Here is a 19,045-nt window from a genome sequence, read left to right as displayed (position 1 = left end):
TCTGGGTGAGAATGGTGCAAGCTCACCTGGGATGATGCCAGAGCGCTCTGCCTGTTGCCTCGACCCCCAGAGGAACCAACCCGACACCGACCAGCAGTGTGTCCTCTGCGACCACAGATGGTGCAAGTGAAGGCCCCCCCTCCGGCCTCCCTGAGCGCAGCACCCCCCAGCTCCATAGGCACCGGAGCGGTGGTGCTGGGAGATGGAACCGACAGAGCTGCGTCTGAACGTCCGTGGGTGACCAGCAGGTTATCCAGCCGGATGGACAGGTTCACCAGCTGGTCAAAGGTGAGGGTGGTGTCCTTGCAGGCCAAATCCCGACGGACATCCTCGCGCAAACTGCAGCAATAGTGGTTGATCAGGGCCCTGTCGTTCCATCCCGCTCCGTCGGCCAGGGTCCGGAAGTCCAGGGCGTACTCCTGGGCACTCCTCGTCCCCTGCCTCAGGTGGAAGACACGTTCACCGGCGGATGAACTCCTTGAAGTGGTCCAGCGCCGCATTTCCTTCTACCCACACGGCGTTAGCCTACTCCAGGGCTTTCCCCGAGAGGCACGAGACGAGAGCTGACACCCTCCCACGTCCCGAAGGAGCCGGGTGGACGGTCCCCAGATACAGGTTCAGCTGCAGCAGGAACCCCTGGCAGCGTGCCGTCGTGCCATCAAATCCTGGGAAGGGCTAAAATAAGAACTTTAATATACACCCTGGCCCAAACGCACAGGCGAGGCTGCACAACGCACAACCGCGGTAACATGAACCGGATAAACAGGGGTGTTAGTAAGGATAGGGGTGTTAGTAGGGATATTAGTAGGGGTGTTATTAGGGGTGTTCGAAGGGATATTAGTAGGGGTGTTAGTAAGGATAGGGGTGTTAGTAAGGATAGGGGTGTTAAAAAGGATAGGGGTGTTAGTAAGGATAGGGGGGTTAGTAAGGATAGGGGTGTTAATGGGGATAGGGGTGTTAGTAAGGATAGGGGGTTAGTAAGGATAGGGGTGTTAGTAAGGATAAGGGGGGTTAGTAGGGATAGGGGTGTTAGTAAGGATAGGGGTGTTAGTAGGGATAGGGGTGTTAGTAGGGGTGTTAGTAAGGATAGAGGTGTTAGTAAGGATAGGGGGGTTAGTAAGGATAGGGGGTTAGTAGGGATAGGGGGTTAGTAAGGATAGGGGTGTTAGTAAGGATAGGGATGTTAGTAAGGATAGGGATGTTAGTAAGGATAGGGGTGTTAGTAAGGATAGGGGGGTTAGTAAGGATAGGGGGCTAGTAAGGATATGGGTGTTAGTAAGGATAGGGGTGTTAATAGGGGTGTTAGTAAGGATAGGGGTGTTAATAGGGATAGGGTTGTTAATAGGGGTGTTAGTAAGGATAGGGGGGTTAGTAAGGATATGGGTGTTAATAGGGGTGTTAGTAGGGATAGGGGTGTTAATAGGGGTGTTAGTAGGGATAGGGGTGTTAATAAGGATAGGGGGGTTAGTAGGGATAGGGTTGTTAATAGGGGTGTTAGTAAGGATAGGGGGGTTAGTAAGGATATGGGTGTTAATAGGGGTGTTAGTAGGGATAGGGGTGTTAGTAAGGATATGGGTGTTAATAGGGATGTTAGTAGGGATAGGGGTGTTAATAGGGGTGTTAGTAGGGATAGGGGTGTTAATAAGGATAGGGGGGTTAGTAGGGATAGGGGTGTTAGTAAGGATAGGGGGGTTAGTAAGGATAGAGGGGTTAGTAAGGATAAAGGGGGTTAGTAGGGATAGGGGGGTTAGTAAGGATAGGGGTGTTAGTAGGGATAGGGGTGCTAATAGGGGTGTTAGTAGGGATAGGGGTGTTAATAAGGGTGTTAGTAGGGATAGGGGTGTTAGTAAGGATAGGGGTGTTAGTAGGGATAGGGGTGTTAGTATGGATAGGGGTGTTAGTAATGGATAGGGGTGTTAGTAAGGATTGGGGTGTTAATGGGGATAGGGGTGTTAGTAAGGATAGGGGGTTAGTAAGGATAAGGGGGGTTAGTAGGGATAGGGGGCTAGTAAAGATATGGGTGTTAGTAAGGATAGGGGTGTTAGTAAGTATAGGGGTGTTAGTAAGGATAGGGGTGTTAGTAAGGATAGGGGTGTTAGTAAGGATAGGGGTGTTAGTAAGGGATAGGGGTGTTAGTAAGGATAGGGGGTTAGTAGGGGATAGGGGTGTTAGTAAGGATAGGGGGCTAGTAAGGATATGGGTGTTAGTAAGGATAGGGGGTTAGTAGGGGATAGTGGTGTTAGTAAGGATAGGGGGGTTAGTAAGGATATGGGTGTTAATAGGTGTGTTAGTAGGGATAGGGGTGTTAGTAAGGATATGGGTGTTAATAGGGATGTTAGTAGGGATAGGGGTGTTAATAGGGGTGTTAGTAGGGATAGGGGTGTTAATAAGGATATGGGGGTTAGTAGGGATAGGGGTGTTAGTAAGGATAGGGGGGTTAGTAAGGATAGAGGGGTTTGTAAGGATAAGGGGGGTTAGTAGGGATAGGGGGGTTAGTAAGGATAGGGGTGTTAGTAGGGATAGGGGTGCTAATAGGGGTGTTAGTAGGGATAGGGGTGTTAATAGGGGTGTTAGTAGGGATAGGGGTGTTAGTAGGGATAGGGGTGTTAGTATGGATAGGGGTGTTAGTAATGGATAGGGGTGTTAGTAAGGATAGGGGTGTTAATGGGGATAGGGGTGTTAGTAAGGATAGGGGGTTAGTAAGGATAAGGGGGGTTAGTAGGGATAGGGGTGTTAGTAAGGATAGGGGTGTTAGTAGGGATAGGGGTGTTAGTAGGGGTGTTAGTAAGGATAGAGGTGTTAGTAAGGATAGGGGTGTTAATAGGGGTGTTAGTAAGGATAGGGGGTTAGTAAGGATAGGGGTATTAGTAAGGATAGGGGGGTTAGTAAGGATAGGGGTATTAGTAAGGATAGGGGTGTTAGTAGGCATAGGGGGGTTAGGAAGGATAGGGGGGGGTTAGTAGGGGTGTTAATAGGGGTGTTAGTAGGGATGGGGGGTTAGTAAGGATAGGGGGTTAGCAAGGATAAGGGGTGTTAGTAGGGATAGGGGGGTTAGTAAGGATAGGGGTGTTAGTAAGGATAGGGGTGGTAGTAAGGATAGGGGTATTAGTAAGGATAGGGGGGTTAGTAAGGATAGGGGTATTAGTAAGGATAGGGGTATTAGTAAGGATAGGGGGGTTAGTAAGGATAGGGGTATTAGTAAGGATAGGGGTGTTAGTAGGCATAGGGGGGTTAGTAAGGATAGGGGGGGTTAGTAGGGGTGTTAATAGGGGTGTTAGTAGGGATAGGGGGGTTAGTAAGGATAGGGGGTTAGTAAGGATAAGGGGTGTTAGTAGGGATAGGGGGGTTAGTAAGGATAGGGGTGTTAGTAAGTATAGGGGTGTTAGTAAGGATAGGGGTATTAGTAAGGATAGGGGGGTTAGTAAGGATAGGGGTATTAGTAAGGATAGGGGTATTAGTAAGGATAGGGGTGTTAGTAGGCATAGGGGGGTTAGTAGGGGTGTTAATAGGGGTGTTAGTAGGGATAGGGGGGTTAGTAAGGATAGGGGTGTTAGTAGGCGTGTTAATAGGGGTGTTAGTAAGGATATTAGTAGGGGTATTAGTAGGGGTGCTAGTAGGGCTGTTAGTGGGGGTGTTAGTAGGGGTGTTAGTAGGGATAGGGTTGTTAGTAGGGGTGTTAGTAGGGTATTAGTAGGGTATTAGTGGGGGTGTTAGTAGGGATAGGGTTGTTAGTAGGGGTGTTAATAGGGCTGTTAGTAGGGTATTAGTAGGGTATTAGTGGGGATATTAGTAGGGGTGTTAGTAGGGATATTAGTAAGGGTATTAGTAGGAATGTTAGTAGGGGTGTTAGTAGGGATGTTAGTAGGGGTGTTAGTAGGGATATAAGTAGGGGTGTTAGTAGGGATGTTAGTAGGGGTGTTAGTAGGGATGTTAGTAAGGGTGTTAGTCGGGATATTAGTAGGGATGTTAGTAGGGGTGTTAGTAGGGGTGTTAGTAGGGATGTTAGTAGGGATATTAGTAGGGATGTTAGTAGGGATGTTAGTAGGGATGTTAGTAGGGGTGTTAGTAGGGGTGTTAGTAGGGATATTAGTAGGGATGTTAGTAGGGGTGTTAGTAGGGGTGTTAGTAGGGATGTTAGTAGGGATGTTAGTAGGGGTGTTAGTAGGGATATAAGTAGGGGTGTTAGTAGGGATGTTAGTAGGGGTGTTAGTAGGGATGTTAGTAAGGGTGTTAGTAGGGATATTAGTAGGGATGTTAGTAGGGATGTTAGTAGGGGTGTTAGTAGGGATGTTAGTAGGGATGTTAGTAGGGGTGTTAGTAGGGGTGTTTAGTAGGGATGTTTGTAGGGATGTTAGTAGGGATATTAGTAGGGATATTAGTAGGGATATTAGTAGGGATGTTAGTAGGGATGTTAGTAGGGATGTTAGTAGGAATGTTTGTAGGGATGTTAGTAGGGGTGTTAGTAGGGATGTTAGTAGGGATGTTAGTAGGTATTCTCTACACCTTTAAGAAATGTTAAAACATTGTGTGAGAAATCCTAGCTCAGAAATGCTTTTGCGAAATCAGTTGTCTATCCCATTCCACGTTGATTTATTTTGTTCTCAGAACATTGCAACATTTCCAGCCTTGATTTTGTTGACACTTTGCCATTTGAAGGCCTTAATTATCATCAGTGCTTGGCCCATCAACAAGGAAGACTTTGTGTTTGGGCCATTGTGAATGAGTGCTTGGTTAGGCCCATGCAACGTATCATCCCTAATTCACCGTCTCGTCTGTTGGCCCACCGCTGTGAATCAGTGGAAACTGTGGAGTGCCTAAAGCTGTAAAGTAGTCCCTGAAAAGAGATGGACAATTTTTTGGGAAAAGTCAAGGGTTTGCGATTGATTGATGCCAAACACGAAAAGAAGCTGTTGTAAGAATTGCTCAAATACCTGTTTCAATCTCTTCCCACTGGGCAAATTCCCACGTCATTTCAATGTGGAATATTTGTTTGAGATCATTGTTGATCAATGATATTTTAACCTTTATTCGTCGACTGGAAAAGACAGCTAGAAGTGAGTTGAATCCCCAATGTGTTATCACCATGCTTTCAACCATCTAAAAACACAACCAAATTCCAATGGAAAAACAATGTCAGGTAATTTTGTTTATATTTCAAAATCAACCGAAAGCTTAAAATCCTGGGCCTATTTGTATCGTCTCTTTATAGTTGAACCCTGGGTTGAATTGAAACAATGGCTGTTGATGACTTTGTAAATGCTTTATAGATCTATTATAATTGATGCTATATGATTTGTAGAGTATGGTTACATTTCATTTGTTATGTTAAACCCATCTTTTGGAATGACTTCTCAGAACAAAAGTGAATGTATTTAGTTAATACGAGATTTATTGATAATCATTCTCACGATAGCACATTGGTCGTAATCAATGACAAATATCAAAGCTAGTCTTAGTTAAATCCCTGGATGGGAGACCAAATGAATAGCTGTAGATAGATCAACTCTTCAGTAGGAGGTGCTTCTTCCCCATCCTATTGTTTTTCTGATAGTAGATATACGTAACAATGATCTGACGTTGTTTCAAAGGAATAAACTCAACATATTTTATACAAGGTTTGTTTATGTTGAAAATTGATGACATACATAATCCTGTGGTTGGCATTTCACCAGTTTACATGATATCTCTTATTTTATATATACTGTATAAATTCTGTATCTTCCGGAATGTTAAGTTTAGTTTGTGGCCAATTCTACTCTGATATTTTAAGGTGTAAAAGATAAAAGCTGTGGACATACTTTGATCATGTCTCTTTCTCTCTTTGTCATTTAAAAAATATATATATCTTTCTCTCCTTTCATTCTTTTTCTCCATAGGTATCCATAGCAGTCATGGACCAGTGCGTAAGTAAATCAACATTTAAATACATTTATAATTTTCACCTCAGACTTAATCTTTTATAAGAATCCATTTCTGGGGAGCATCGACAAACGATAATGTCTTTAAGAGATGACTGTGTCGTTTTTAGCCATGGGCCTCGGTGCTTGTTCCCCAAATAGTGGAGGTGAACGTCTTTTGGCTAGATAAGCTTCTTGAGCCTCTCAAAATGTCTACTCACTCATGTTGCATGAAATAAGTCATTAGTACTTTTTTAAACCTTTATTTAACTAGGCAAGTCAGTTAAGAACAAATTCTTATTTACAATGACGGCCTAGGAACAGTGGGTTAACTGCCTTGTTCTGGGGCAGAACGACAGATTTTTACCTTGTCAGCTCGGGGATTCAATCCAGCAACCTTTCGGTTACTGACCACTAGGCTACCTGCCGCCCCCTTGTAGATCCAAGTCCCTAAAGCACAAACCATTATCTATTATCATTATCATAGTTGGTATCGAAATGGAACATGAATCAAGATTCTAGAGTATTTTGGTGGAGATTACAAACACTGCTACTCAGTGACCTTGACTCTCTCTATTATAACAGTCGTGCATGTTCACGCAACATCATTAGGACTGCCTTTAGTGAGAAGGCTGTGCATGCTGTCAATGTGCATTCAATTAATCCAGGATGAACTATCTGATAGCGTAAAGTAACTGTCACTTATATGACCTCTCCCATCTTTACACAGATCGAGCTAATGCTTCATCTCTAGGTGTTGCAAACCGTAATCAAGGTAGGCTAAAATTGAGGTTGATTTGATTCTTACTAAACTGAAATTCAAGAACTGAAATTGGGGTAATGCTATCCCATACACACTGTGAACTTTCTCTCTCTCTCTCTCACACACACACACACACACACACACACACACACACACACACACACACACACACACACACACACACACACACACACACACACACACACACACGCACACACACACTCCAGCCATTCTAATACTGACCTCTGAAAAGTCCACATCACTAGGTGACATCCAGTGATCACCTACACCTCTATTCAGCTCCCCCCCCCTTCTCTCTCTCTCTCTCTCTCTCACACACACACCTCAACCTCTCCTCAGCTCTTAGATGCCTTTGATCAGGCCCTCTATCTTAATTACCCACAATTCTCTCCATGGGGGCTTCCCCTCTGCTATCCTCACTGAGAGGAGAGTATAGGAAAAGGAAAGAGAGAGAGAGGGGGGGAGAGAGAGAGGGAGAGAGAGAGAGGGAGAGAGAGAGAGAGAGAGAGGAGGAAATTGACAGAGGGAAGAGAGAGAAAACAGAGAGTGAGAGAGGATAAGGAGAGTAGAGAGAGGATAAGGAGAGTAGAGAGAGGATAAGGAGAGTAGAGAGAGGATAAGGAGAGTAGAGAGAAAACAGAGAGTGAGAATGGATAAGGAGAGTAGAGAGAAAACAGAGTGAGAGAGGATAAGGAGAGCAGAGAGAAAACAGAGAGTGAGAGAGGATAAGGAGAGCAGAGAGAAAACAGAGAGTGAGAGAGGATAAGGAGAGCAGAGAGAAAACAGAGAGTAGAGAGAGGATAAGGAGAGCAGAGAGAGGGAGTACAAGGAGAGTAGAGTGAGAGAAACAGAGAAAAAAACACAGGATGAGTCTTCTGTCAAAGGAACTGATAACTAAACCAAGATTTATAGTCGCCATTTTTTCTCTCCAATTGGAGCAAATTAAGCACATTGGGGCAGAACAAGCAAGGAGGTGGGAATAGCCAAGTACAAGCTATTGGTGCGGTTTAGCATGTATTCACATATTTCCGATAGGTAACACCTAATCTGTGAATGTCCTATATCATTTAGGAGATATAAGAAAGCTCAGGAAATATTAATGCTTTTTTGGACCCAAAATTAACCCCTTATTTTGTTGTCACGAAACCACCTCCAAACTTCGATCCGTTTGTATGGGCTACCGTCAGACGAATCCTGTGACACTTGTGGGAGTCGTAGAGCAAAACAGAGAACGGCATTGTGTTCGTTAGAGCCGTATTCGTTTGTGGCTCAAACGGTTTGGACATTACAGACAGAAGTTGGCACTTCGGCATTACCGACATCATTAGAAGTTCTGTGACACTTTACGAGGCCAAACTGTTCGGACGCAACTGATGTTTTCCTGAGAAGACCCGATTTTCATGGTGAACGACGGTCTGACTAACAAACCGTGTAGCTTATCCACCTTCCACCGTAGATGTGGAAGGCTGACATGGGCGGATGTGGTGGACTGTAGCTTATCCACCTTCCACCGTAGATGCGGAAGGCTGACATGGGTGGATGTGGTGGACTGTAGCTTATCCACCTTCCACCGTAGATGTGGAAGGCTGACATGGGCGGATGTGGTGGACTGTAGCTTATCCACCTTCCACCGTAGATGTGGAAGGCTGACATGGGCGGATGTGGTGGACTGTAGCTTATCCACCTTCCACCGTAGATGTGGAAGGCTGACATGGGCGGATGTGGTGGACTGTAGCTTATCCACCTTCCACCGTAGATGTGGAAGGCTGACATGGGCGGATGTGGTGGACTGTAGCTTATCCACCTTCCACCGTAGATGTGGAAGGCTGACATGGGCGGATGTGGTGGACTGTAGCTTATCCACCTTCCACCGTAGATGTGGAAGGCTGACATGGGCGGATGTGGTGGACTGTAGCTTATCCACCTTCCACCGTAGATGTGGAAGGCTGACATGGGCGGATGTGGTGGACTGTAGCTTATCCACCTTCCACCGTAGATGTGGAAGGCTGACATGGGCGGATGTGGTGGACTGTAGCTTATCCACCTTCCACCGTAGATGCGGAAGGCTGACATGGGCGGATGTGGTGAACTGTAGCTTATCCACCTTCCACCGTAGATGCGGAAGGCTGACATGGGCGGATGTGGTGGACTGTATCTTATCCACCTTCCACCGTAGATGCGGAAGGCTGACATGGGCGGATGTGGTGGACTGTAGCTTATCCACCTTCCACCGTAGATGCGGAAGGCTGACATGGGCGGATGTGGTGGACTGTAGCTTATCCACCTTCCACCGTAGATGCGGAAGGCTGACATGGGCGGATATGGTGGACTGTAGCTTATCCACCTTCCACCGTAGATGCGGAAGGCTGACATGGGCGGATGTGGTGGACTGTAGCTTATCCACCTTCCACCGTAGATGCGGAAGGCTGACATGGGCGGATGTGGTGGACTGTAGCTTATCCACCTTCCACCGTAGATGCGGAAGGCTGACATGGGCGGATGTGGTGGACTGTAGCTTATCCACCTTCCACCGTAGATGCGGAAGGCTGACATGGGCGGATGTGGTGGACTGTAGCTTATCCACCTTCCACCGTAGATGTGGAAGGCTGACATGGGCGGATGTGGTGGACTGTAGCTTATCCACCTTCCACCGTAGATGCGGAATGCTGACATGGGCGGATGTGGTGGACTGTAGCTTATCCACCTTCCACCGTAGATGTGGAAGGCTGACATGGGCGGATGTGGTGGACTGTAGCTTATCCACCTTCCACCGTAGATGCGGAAGGCTGACATGGGCGGATGTGGTGGACAGTAGCTTATCCACCTTCCACCGTAGATGCGGAAGGCTGACATGGGTGGATGTGGTGGATTGTAGCTTATCCACCTTCCACCGTAGATGTGGAAGGCTGACATGGGCGGATTTGGTGGACTGTAGCTTATCCACCTTCCACCGTAGATGTGGAAGGCTGACATGGGTGGATGTGGTGGACTGTAGCTTATCCACCTTCCACCGTAGATGCGGAAGGCTGACATGGGTGGATGTGGTGGATTGTAGCTTATCCACCTTCCACCGTAGATGTGGAAGGCTGACATGGGCGGATGTGGTGGATTGTAGCTTATCCACCTTCCACCGTAGATGCGGAAGGCTGACATGGGCGGATGTGGTGGACTGTAGCTTATCCACCTTCCACCGTAGATGCGGAAGGCTGACATGGGCGGATGTGGTGGACTGTAGCTTATCCACCTTCCACCGTAGATGCGGAAGGCTGACATGGGCGGATGTGGTGGACTGTAGCTTATCCACCTTCCACCGTAGATGCGGAAGGCTGACATGGGCGGATGTGGTGGACTGTAGCTTATCCACCTTCCACCGTAGATGTGGAAGGCTGACATGGGCGGATGTGGTGGACTGTAGCTTATCCACCTTCCACCGTAGATGCAGAATGCTGACATGGGCGGATGTGGTGGACTGTAGCTTATCCACCTTCCACCGTAGATATGGAAGGCTGACATGGGCGGATGTGGTGGACTGTAGCTTATCCACCTTCCACCGTAGATGCGGAAGGCTGACATGGGCGGATGTGGTGGACAGTAGCTTATCCACCTTCCACCGTAGATGCGGAAGGCTGACATGGGTGGATGTGGTGGATTGTAGCTTATCCACCTTCCACCGTAGATGTGGAAGGCTGACATGGGCGGATGTGGTGGACTGTAGCTTATCCACCTTCCACCGTAGATGCGGAAGGCTGACATGGGTGGATGTGGTGGATTGTAGCTTATCCACCTTCCACCGTAGATGCGGAAGGCTGACATGGGCGGATGTGGTGGACTGTAGCTTATCCACCTTCCACCGTAGATGTGGAAGGCTGACATGGGCGGATGTGGTGGACTGTAGCTTATCCACCTTCCACCGTAGATGTGGAAGGCTGACATGGGCGGATGTGGTGGACTGTAGCTTATCCACCTTCCACCGTAGATGTGGAAGGCTGACATGGGCGGATGTGGTGGACTGTAGCTTATCCACCTTCCACCGTAGATGTGGAAGGCTGACATGGGCGGATGTGGTGGACTGTAGCTTATCCACCTTCCACCGTAGATGCGGAAGGCTGACATGGGCGGATGTGGTGGACTGTAGCTTATCCACCCAGCTCAATGTAACAGCGATAGGTTTAGGTTACTGTCATTCATATTCCATTCACCCAGTTCAATGTAACAGTGACAGGTTTAGGTTACTGTCATTCATATTCCATTCACCCAGCTCAATGTAACAGTGACAGGTTTAGGTTACTGTCATTCATATTCCATTCACCCAGTTCAATGTAACAGTGATAGGTTTAGGTTACTGTCATTCATATTCCATTCACCCAGTTCAATGTAACAGTGACAGGTTTAGGTTACTGTCATTCATATTCCATTCACCCAGTTCAATGTAACAGCGAGAGGTTTAGGTTACTGTCATTCATATTCCATTCACCCAGTTCAATGTAACAGCGATAGGTTTAGGTTACTGTCATTCATATTCCATTCACCCTTTTCAATGTAACAGCGATAGTTTTAGGTTACTTTCATTCATATTCCATTCACCCAGCTCAATGTAACAGCGTTAGGTTTAGGTTACTGTCATTCATATTCCATTCACCCAGCTCAATGTAACAGTGACAGGTTTAGGTTACTGTCATTCATATTCCATTCACCCAGTTCAATGTAACAGTGATAGGTTTAGGTTACTGTCATTCATATTCCATTCACCCAGTTCAATGTAACAGTGACAGGTTTAGGTTACTGTCATTCATATTCCATTCACCCAGTTCAATGTAACAGCGAGAGGTTTAGGTTACTGTCATTCATATTCCATTCACCCAGTTCAATGTAACAGCGATAGGTTTAGGTTACTGTCATTCATATTCCATTCACCCAGTTCAATGTAACAGCGATAGTTTTAGGTTACTGTCATTCATATTCCATTCACCCAGCTCAATGTAACAGCGTTAGGTTTAGGTTACTGTCATTCATATTCCATTCACCCAGTTCAATGTAACAGCGATAGGTTTAGGTTACTGTCATTCATATTCCATTCACCCTTTTCAATGTAACAGCGATAGTTTTAGGTTACTTTCATTCATATTCCATTCACCCAGCTCAATGTAACAGCGTTAGGTTTAGGTTACTGTCATTCATATTCCATTCACCCAGCTCAATGTAACAGCGTTAGGTTTAGGTTACTGTCATTCATATTCCATTTACCCAGTTCAATGTAACAGCGTTAGGTTTAGGTTACTGTCATTCATATTCCATTCACCCAGCTCAATGTAACAGCGATAGGTTTAGGTTACTGTCATTCATATTCCATTCACCCAGTTCAATGTAACAGCGATAGGTTTAGGTTACTACGTAATAGTAAAATTTTCCCTATACCCATCATGAAGTTGATACAACTTAGCCTATGAATGAAAGTTTACAACGTAGGTGCACACAGGTCAAGAGACACATTTGAGGAATCCATTAACATTCAATACACTCTTGCCTGTATCTAGCTGATCTAGGGTGTAATCATTAGTCCAAACAGTTGCAAACGAGAGTTTCTATTGGACAATGCATGATCACTTTGCTCGTTAATTCCTTCTCTTCATCTACACGCTCTCTTTCTCTCAATTTGTCCCTTTTCTTGTGGGATTCAGTGCACAACACTGCAGAACAGCTGCACAACAGCTGTCTGTGACCAGGCGAAAGCATTTCCAAGCCAAACCTTCATATCATAACTGCTAACCGCTACACACCGCTATCATTATCACCATATTAGCAAATGTCAAGTCAACATAGCTATTATAACGAACGCGTTTGTAAACCTGCTACAATCACGCAGTACAGTGTACAGTTAGCAAGCAGTTTAGCAGGTACACCAGTGAGCCCCGTTGGCAATACATTAATAAAACCAAAAGCTTACCTTGACTTGAAAAAGTTCCAGTGTTGGATAGCCATAGCCAGCTAGGTAACGTGGCATCCCTCTCTGTTTGATATCCATAGCCAGCTAGCTAACATCTCTGTTTGAGCCGGGTGTTTGAGTAGGTTAAACTACTGTACACTGAGTAAAAATATAAATGTTTTACTGAGTTACAGTTTATATAAGGAATTCAGTTAATTTAAATCAATTAATTAGGCCCTAATCTATGGATTTCACATGATTGGGAATTTTTATTCATTTAACTAGCCAAGTCAGTTAAGAACAAATTCTTATTTTCAATGACAGCCCAACAGTGGGTTAACTGCCTGTTCAGGGGCAGAACCTCATATGTCAGCTCTGGGGTTTGAACTTGCAACCTTCCAGTTACTAGTCCAACGCTCGAACCACTAGGCTACTCTGCCGCCCCAGGGAATACAGAAATGCATATGTTGGTCATGGATACCGTAAAAGAAAGGTAGGGGATCAGAGAACCAGTCAGTACCAGGTGTGACCACCATTTGCCTCATGCAGCATGACACATCTCCTTCACATAGAGTTGATCAGGCTGTTGATTGTGGCCTGTGGAATGTTGTCCCACTCCTCTTCAATGGCTATACAAAGTTGTTGGATTTTGGCAGGAACTGGAACACGCTGTCATGTCGTACACGTCGATCCAGAGCATCCCAAACATGCTCAATGGGTGTGATGTCTGGTGAGTACACAGCCCATGGAAGAACTGGGATATTTTCAGCTTCCAGGAATTGTGTACAGATCCTTGCAACATGGGGCCGTAAATTATCATGCTGAAACATGAGGTGATGGAGGTCGATGAATGGCACGACAATGGGCCTCAGGATCTCGTCACTGTATCCCTGTGCATTCAAATTGCTATCGATAAAATGCAATTGTGTTTGTTGTCCGTAGCTTATGCCTTCCCATACCATAACCGCACCGCCACCATGGGGCACTCTGTTCACAACGTTGACATCAGCAAACCACTCACCCACACAACGCCATACACACTGTCTGCCATCTGCCCGGTACAGTTGAAACCGGGATTAATCCATGAAGAGCATACTTCTGTTATTTTCATGAAATTCACTGTGGAGGATGGTCCTCCCCTTCCTCCTCTGAGGAGCCTTCTCTGATTGAGACGCAGCCCATGCAAAGAAACGGATTTCTCCGGCTTAAACTCACGGATTTTGATGGGGATTTTTTTATTACGTTAATTAGATTGACGCAAGGGTAATTATACAACGCCATTTAAAAAAAAAAACTTTGGCAAAGGGCCAAGTCTACAGAACTTAGTGCACTCTGTCCGTAACATAATTTACTTTTGGGAGCACTGTATTGAGATCGAATGTTTCGTTAGCTAGGTTTTTCATCCAATTGGCAACAGATTTACATGTGAGTATTCTAAAATCTGCATAAAAACGATATACGCATTTTCCCAACAGAGATGTGTTTCCATCAAATGGACTTATTGCGGATACGTGATGACATGGCGATGACATAGTGATGACATGGCGATGACATAGTGATGACATGGTGATGACATAGTGATGACATGGCGATGACATAGTGATGACATGGCGATGACATAGTGATGACATGGCGATGACATAGTGATGACATGGCGATGACATAGTGATGACATGGCGATGACATAGTGATGACATGGCGATGACATAGTGATGACATGGCGATGACATAGTGATGACATGGCGATGACATAGCGATGACATGGCGATGACATAGCGATGACATGGCGATGACATAGTGATGACATGGCGCACATAAAAAATAACTTTTGCTGTTAAATTCTCTGAATAAAAAAGTTCAATGGGTTTCCATTGCATTTTCACTCGTAGTGGGAGAACCGCACAACATATCGCGTGACTCTACTTCATAAGGTGGTTTTTATATCAATATATATTATTTAATTATTATATAATAAATATTTGCGCATGTGTTACCACCGCCATTTCTCACATCATTATTTTTATTATTATTTTTATTATTTAAAAATATATATATTTTTACCCCTTTTTCTCCCCAATTTCATGGTATCCAATTGGTAGTAGTTACTGTCGTCTCATCGCTGCAACTCCCGTATGGACTCGGGAAAGGCGAAGGTCGAGAGCCACGCGTCCTCCAAAACACAACCCAGCCGCGCTGCTTCTTGACAGAGCGCACAACCAACCCGGAAGCCAACTGCACCAATGTGTTGAAGGAAACACAGTGCACCTAGCGACCTGGTCAGCGTGCACTTCGCCTGGCCCGCCACAGGAGTTGCTAGTGCGATGAGACAAGGATATCCCTGCCGGCCAAACCCTCCCTAACCTGGACGACGCTGGGCCAATTGTGCGTCGCCCCATGAGCCTCCCGGTCGCGGCCGGCTGCGGCAGAGCCTGGACACATCATTATTTTTAACGACACAAAAGAGCCCACCTTGTCTGGCGTATTTTGTTTTTTTCGATATTTGGAAAGTTCTCTCTCTCTCTTTATATATATATATTATATATAGTACCAGTAAAAAGTTTGGACACACCTACTTGTTGTGACAAGGTAGTGGTGGTATACAGAAGATAGCCCTATTTGGTTAAAGACCAAGTCTATATTATGGCAAGAACAGCTCAAATAAGTAAACAGAGACGACAGTCCATCACACAGTTAAGACATGAAGGTCAGTCCATCACACAGTTAAGACATGAAGGTCAATCAATACGGAACATTTTAAGTTCAGTCGCAAAAACCATCATCCGCTGTGATGAAACTGGCACTCATGTGGACCGCCACAGGAAAGGAAGACCCAGAGTTACCTCTGCTGCAGAGGATGAGTTCATTAGAGTTAACTGTCTCTCATGAGGACCGCCACAGGAAAGGAAGACCCAGAGTTACCTCTGCTGCAGAGGATGAGTTCATTAGAGTTAACTGTCTCTCATGTGGACCGCCACAGGAAAGGAAGACCCAGAGTTACCTCTGCTGCAGAGGATGAGTTCATTAGAGTTAACTGTCTCTCATGAGGACCGCCACAGGAAAGGAAGACCCAGAGTTACCTCTGCTGCAGAGGATGAGTTCATTAGAGTTAACTGGCTCTCATGAGGACCGCCACAGGAATGGAAGACCCAGAGTTACCTCAGCTGCAGAGGATGAGTTCATTAGAGTTAACTGTCTCTCATGAGGACCGCCACAGGAAAGGAAGACCCAGAGTTACCTCTGCTGCAGAGGATGAGTTCATTAGAGTTAACTGGCTCTCATGAGGACCGCCACAGGAATGGAAGACCCAGAGTTACCTCAGCTGCAGAGGATGAGTTCATTAGAGTTAACTGTCTCTCATGAGGACCGCCACAGGAAAGGAAGACCCAGAGTTACCTCTGCTGCAGAGGATGAGTTCATTAGAGTTAACTGTCTCTCATGTGGACCGCCACAGGAAAGGAAGACCCAGAGTTACCTCTGCTGCAGAGGATGAGTTCATTAGAGTTAACTGTCTCTCATGAGGACCGCCACAGGAAAGGAAGACCCAGAGTTACCTCTGCTGCAGAGGATGAGTTCATTAGAGTTAACTGTCTCTCATGTGGACCGCCACAGGAAAGGAAGACCCAGAGTTACCTCTGCTGCAGAGGATGAGTTCATTAGAGTTAACTGTCTCTCATGAGGACCGCCACAGGAAAGGAAGACCCAGAGTTACCTCTGCTGCAGAGGATGAGTTCATTAGAGTTAACTGGCTCTCATGAGGACCGCCACAGGAATGGAAGACCCAGAGTTACCTCAGCTGCAGAGGATGAGTTCATTAGAGTTAACTGTCTCTCATGAGGACCGCCACAGGAAAGGAAGACCCAGAGTTACCTCTGCTGCAGAGGATGAGTTCATTAGAGTTAACTGGCTCTCATGAGGACCGCCACAGGAATGGAAGACCCAGAGTTACCTCAGCTGCAGAGGATGAGTTCATTAGAGTTAACTGTCTCTCATGAGGACCGCCACAGGAAAGGAAGACCCAGAGTTACCTCTGCTGCAGAGGATGAGTTCATTAGAGTTAACTGTCTCTCATGTGGACCGCCACAGGAAAGGAAGACCCAGAGTTACCTCTGCTGCAGAGGATGAGTTCATTAGAGTTAACTGTCTCTCATGAGGACCGCCACAGGAAAGGAAGACCCAGAGTTACCTCTGCTGCAGAGGATGAGTTCATTAGAGTTAACTGTCTCTCATGAGGACCGCCACAGGAAAGGAAGACCCAGAGTTACCTCTGCTGCAGAGGATGAGTTCATTAGAGTTAACTGTCTCTCATGAGGACCGCCACAGGAAAGGAAGACCCAGAGTTACCTCTGCTGCAGAGGATGAGTTCATTAGAGTTAACTGTCTCTCATGTGGACCGCCACAGGAATGGAAGACCCAGAGTTACCTCTGCTGCAGAGGATGAGTTCATTAGAGTTACCAGCCTCAGAAAATGCTTCACAGAGTTCAACTAACAGACACATCTCAACATCAACTGTTCAGTGGAGACTGTGTGAATCAAGCCTTCATGGTCGAATTGCTGCAAAGAAACCACTATTAAAAAACACCAATAATAAGAAGAGACTTGCTTGGGCCAAGAACCACGAGCAGTGGGCATTAGACTGGTGGAAATCTGTCCTTTGGTCTGATGAGTCCAAATCTACTCTACACGCAGAGTAGGTGAACCGATGATCTCCGCATGTGTGGTTCTCACCGTGAAGCGTGGAGGAGGAGGTGTGATGGTGTGGGGGTGCTTTGTTGGTGACACTGTCAGTGATTTATTTAGAATTCAAGGCACACTTAACCAGCATGGCTACCACAGCATTCTGAAGTGATAAGCCATCACATATGGTTTGTGTGTGGTTAGATCTGTAGCCACGAAGGTTGAGGTTAGATCTGTAGCCACTAAGGTTGAGGTTAGATCTGTAGCCACTAAGGTTGTGGTTAGATCTCTAGCCACTAAGGTTGTGGTTAGATCTCTAGCCACTAAGGTTGAGGTTAGATCTGTAGCCACAAAGGTTGTGGTTAGATCTGTAGCCACTAAGGTTGTGGTTAGATCTGTAGCCACTAAGGCTGTGGTTAGATCTCTAGCCGATAAGGTTGTGGTTAGATCCGTAGCCACTAAGGTTGTGGTTAGATCTCTAGCCACTAAGGTTGTGGTTAGATCTCTAGCCGATAAGGTTGTGGTTAGATCTCTAGCCGATAAGGTTGTGGTTAGATCTGTAGCCACTAAGGCTGTGGTTAGATCTCTAGTCGATAAGGTTGTGGTTAGATCTCTAGCCACTAAGGTTGAGGTTAGATCTGTAGCCACAAAGGTTGTGGTTAGATCTGTAGCCACTAAGGTTGTGGTTAGATCTGTAGCCACTAAGGCTGTGGTTAGATCTCTAGCCGATAAGGTTGTGATTAGATCCGTAGCCACTAAGGTTGTGGTTAGATCTCTAGCCACTAAGGTTGTGGTTAGATCTCTAGCCGATAAGGTTGTGGTTAGATCTCTAGCCGCTAAGGTTGTGGTTAGATCTGTAGCCACTAAGGCTGTGGTTAGATCTCTAGCCGATAAGGTTGTGGTTAGATATGTAGCCACTAAGGTTGTGGTTAGATCTATAGCCGATAAGTTTGTGGTTAGATCTGTAGCCACTAAGTTTGTGGTTAGATCTGTAGCCACTAAGGCTGTGGTTAGATCTATAGCCGATAAGGTTGTGGTTTGATCTGTAGCCACTAAGGTTGTGGTTAGATCTATAGCCGATAAGGTTGTGGTTAGATCTGTAGCCACTAAGGTTGTGGTTAGATCTGTAGCCACTAAGGTTGTGGTTAGATCTCTAGCCACTAAGGTTGTGGTTAGATCTCTAGCCACTAAGGTTGAGGTTAGATCTGTAGCCACAAAGGTTGTGGTTAGATCTGTAGCCACTAAGGTTGTGGTTAGATCTGTAGCCACTAAGGCTGTGGTTAGATCTCTAGCCGAAAAGGTTGTGGTTAGATCCGTAGCCACTAAGGTTGTGGTTAGATCTCTAGCCACTAAGGTTGTGGTTAGATCTCTAGCCGATAAGGGTGTGGTTAGATCTCTAGCCGATAAGGTTGTGGTTAGATCTGTAGCCACTAAGGCTGTGGTTAGATCTCTAGTCGATAAGGTTGTGGTTAGATCTCTAGCCACTAAGGTTGAGGTTAGATCTGTAGCCACAAAGGTTGTGGTTAGATCTGTAGCCACTAAGGTTGTGGTTAGATCTGTAGCCACTAAGGCTGTGGTTAGATCTCTAGCCGATAAGGTTGTGATTAGATCCGTAGCCACTAAGGTTGTGGTTAGATCTCTAGCCACTAAGGTTGTGGTTAGATCTCTAGCCGATAAGGTTGTGGTTAGATCTCTAGCCGATAAGGTTGTGGTTAGATCTGTAGCCACTAAGGCTGTGGTTAGATCTCTAGCCGATAAGGTTGTGG

The 19,045-nt window shown here is 45.8% G+C and overlaps 1 protein-coding gene across 1 annotated transcript in view; it reads left to right on the top strand.

Moving 5' to 3' along the window:
* Positions 1 to 19,045, top strand: part of LOC139387234 (netrin-G1-like) — a 147,606-nt gene that overhangs the window by 119,541 nt on the left and 9,020 nt on the right. The window contains exons 4-5 of the mRNA XM_071133337.1: positions 5,877 to 5,903; positions 6,628 to 6,672. Of these exons, the coding sequence (XP_070989438.1) occupies positions 5,877 to 5,903; positions 6,628 to 6,672 (72 nt within the window). The remainder of the gene's footprint in view (positions 1 to 5,876; positions 5,904 to 6,627; positions 6,673 to 19,045) is intronic.

Source organism: Oncorhynchus clarkii, chromosome 28 (genome assembly GCF_045791955.1).
Source record: "Oncorhynchus clarkii lewisi isolate Uvic-CL-2024 chromosome 28, UVic_Ocla_1.0, whole genome shotgun sequence".
In the NCBI taxonomy this organism is placed as follows: Eukaryota; Metazoa; Chordata; class Actinopteri; order Salmoniformes; family Salmonidae; genus Oncorhynchus; species Oncorhynchus clarkii.
Note: the sequence above shows the minus strand (reverse complement) of the source record. Positions and strands in the feature narration are given on the sequence as shown.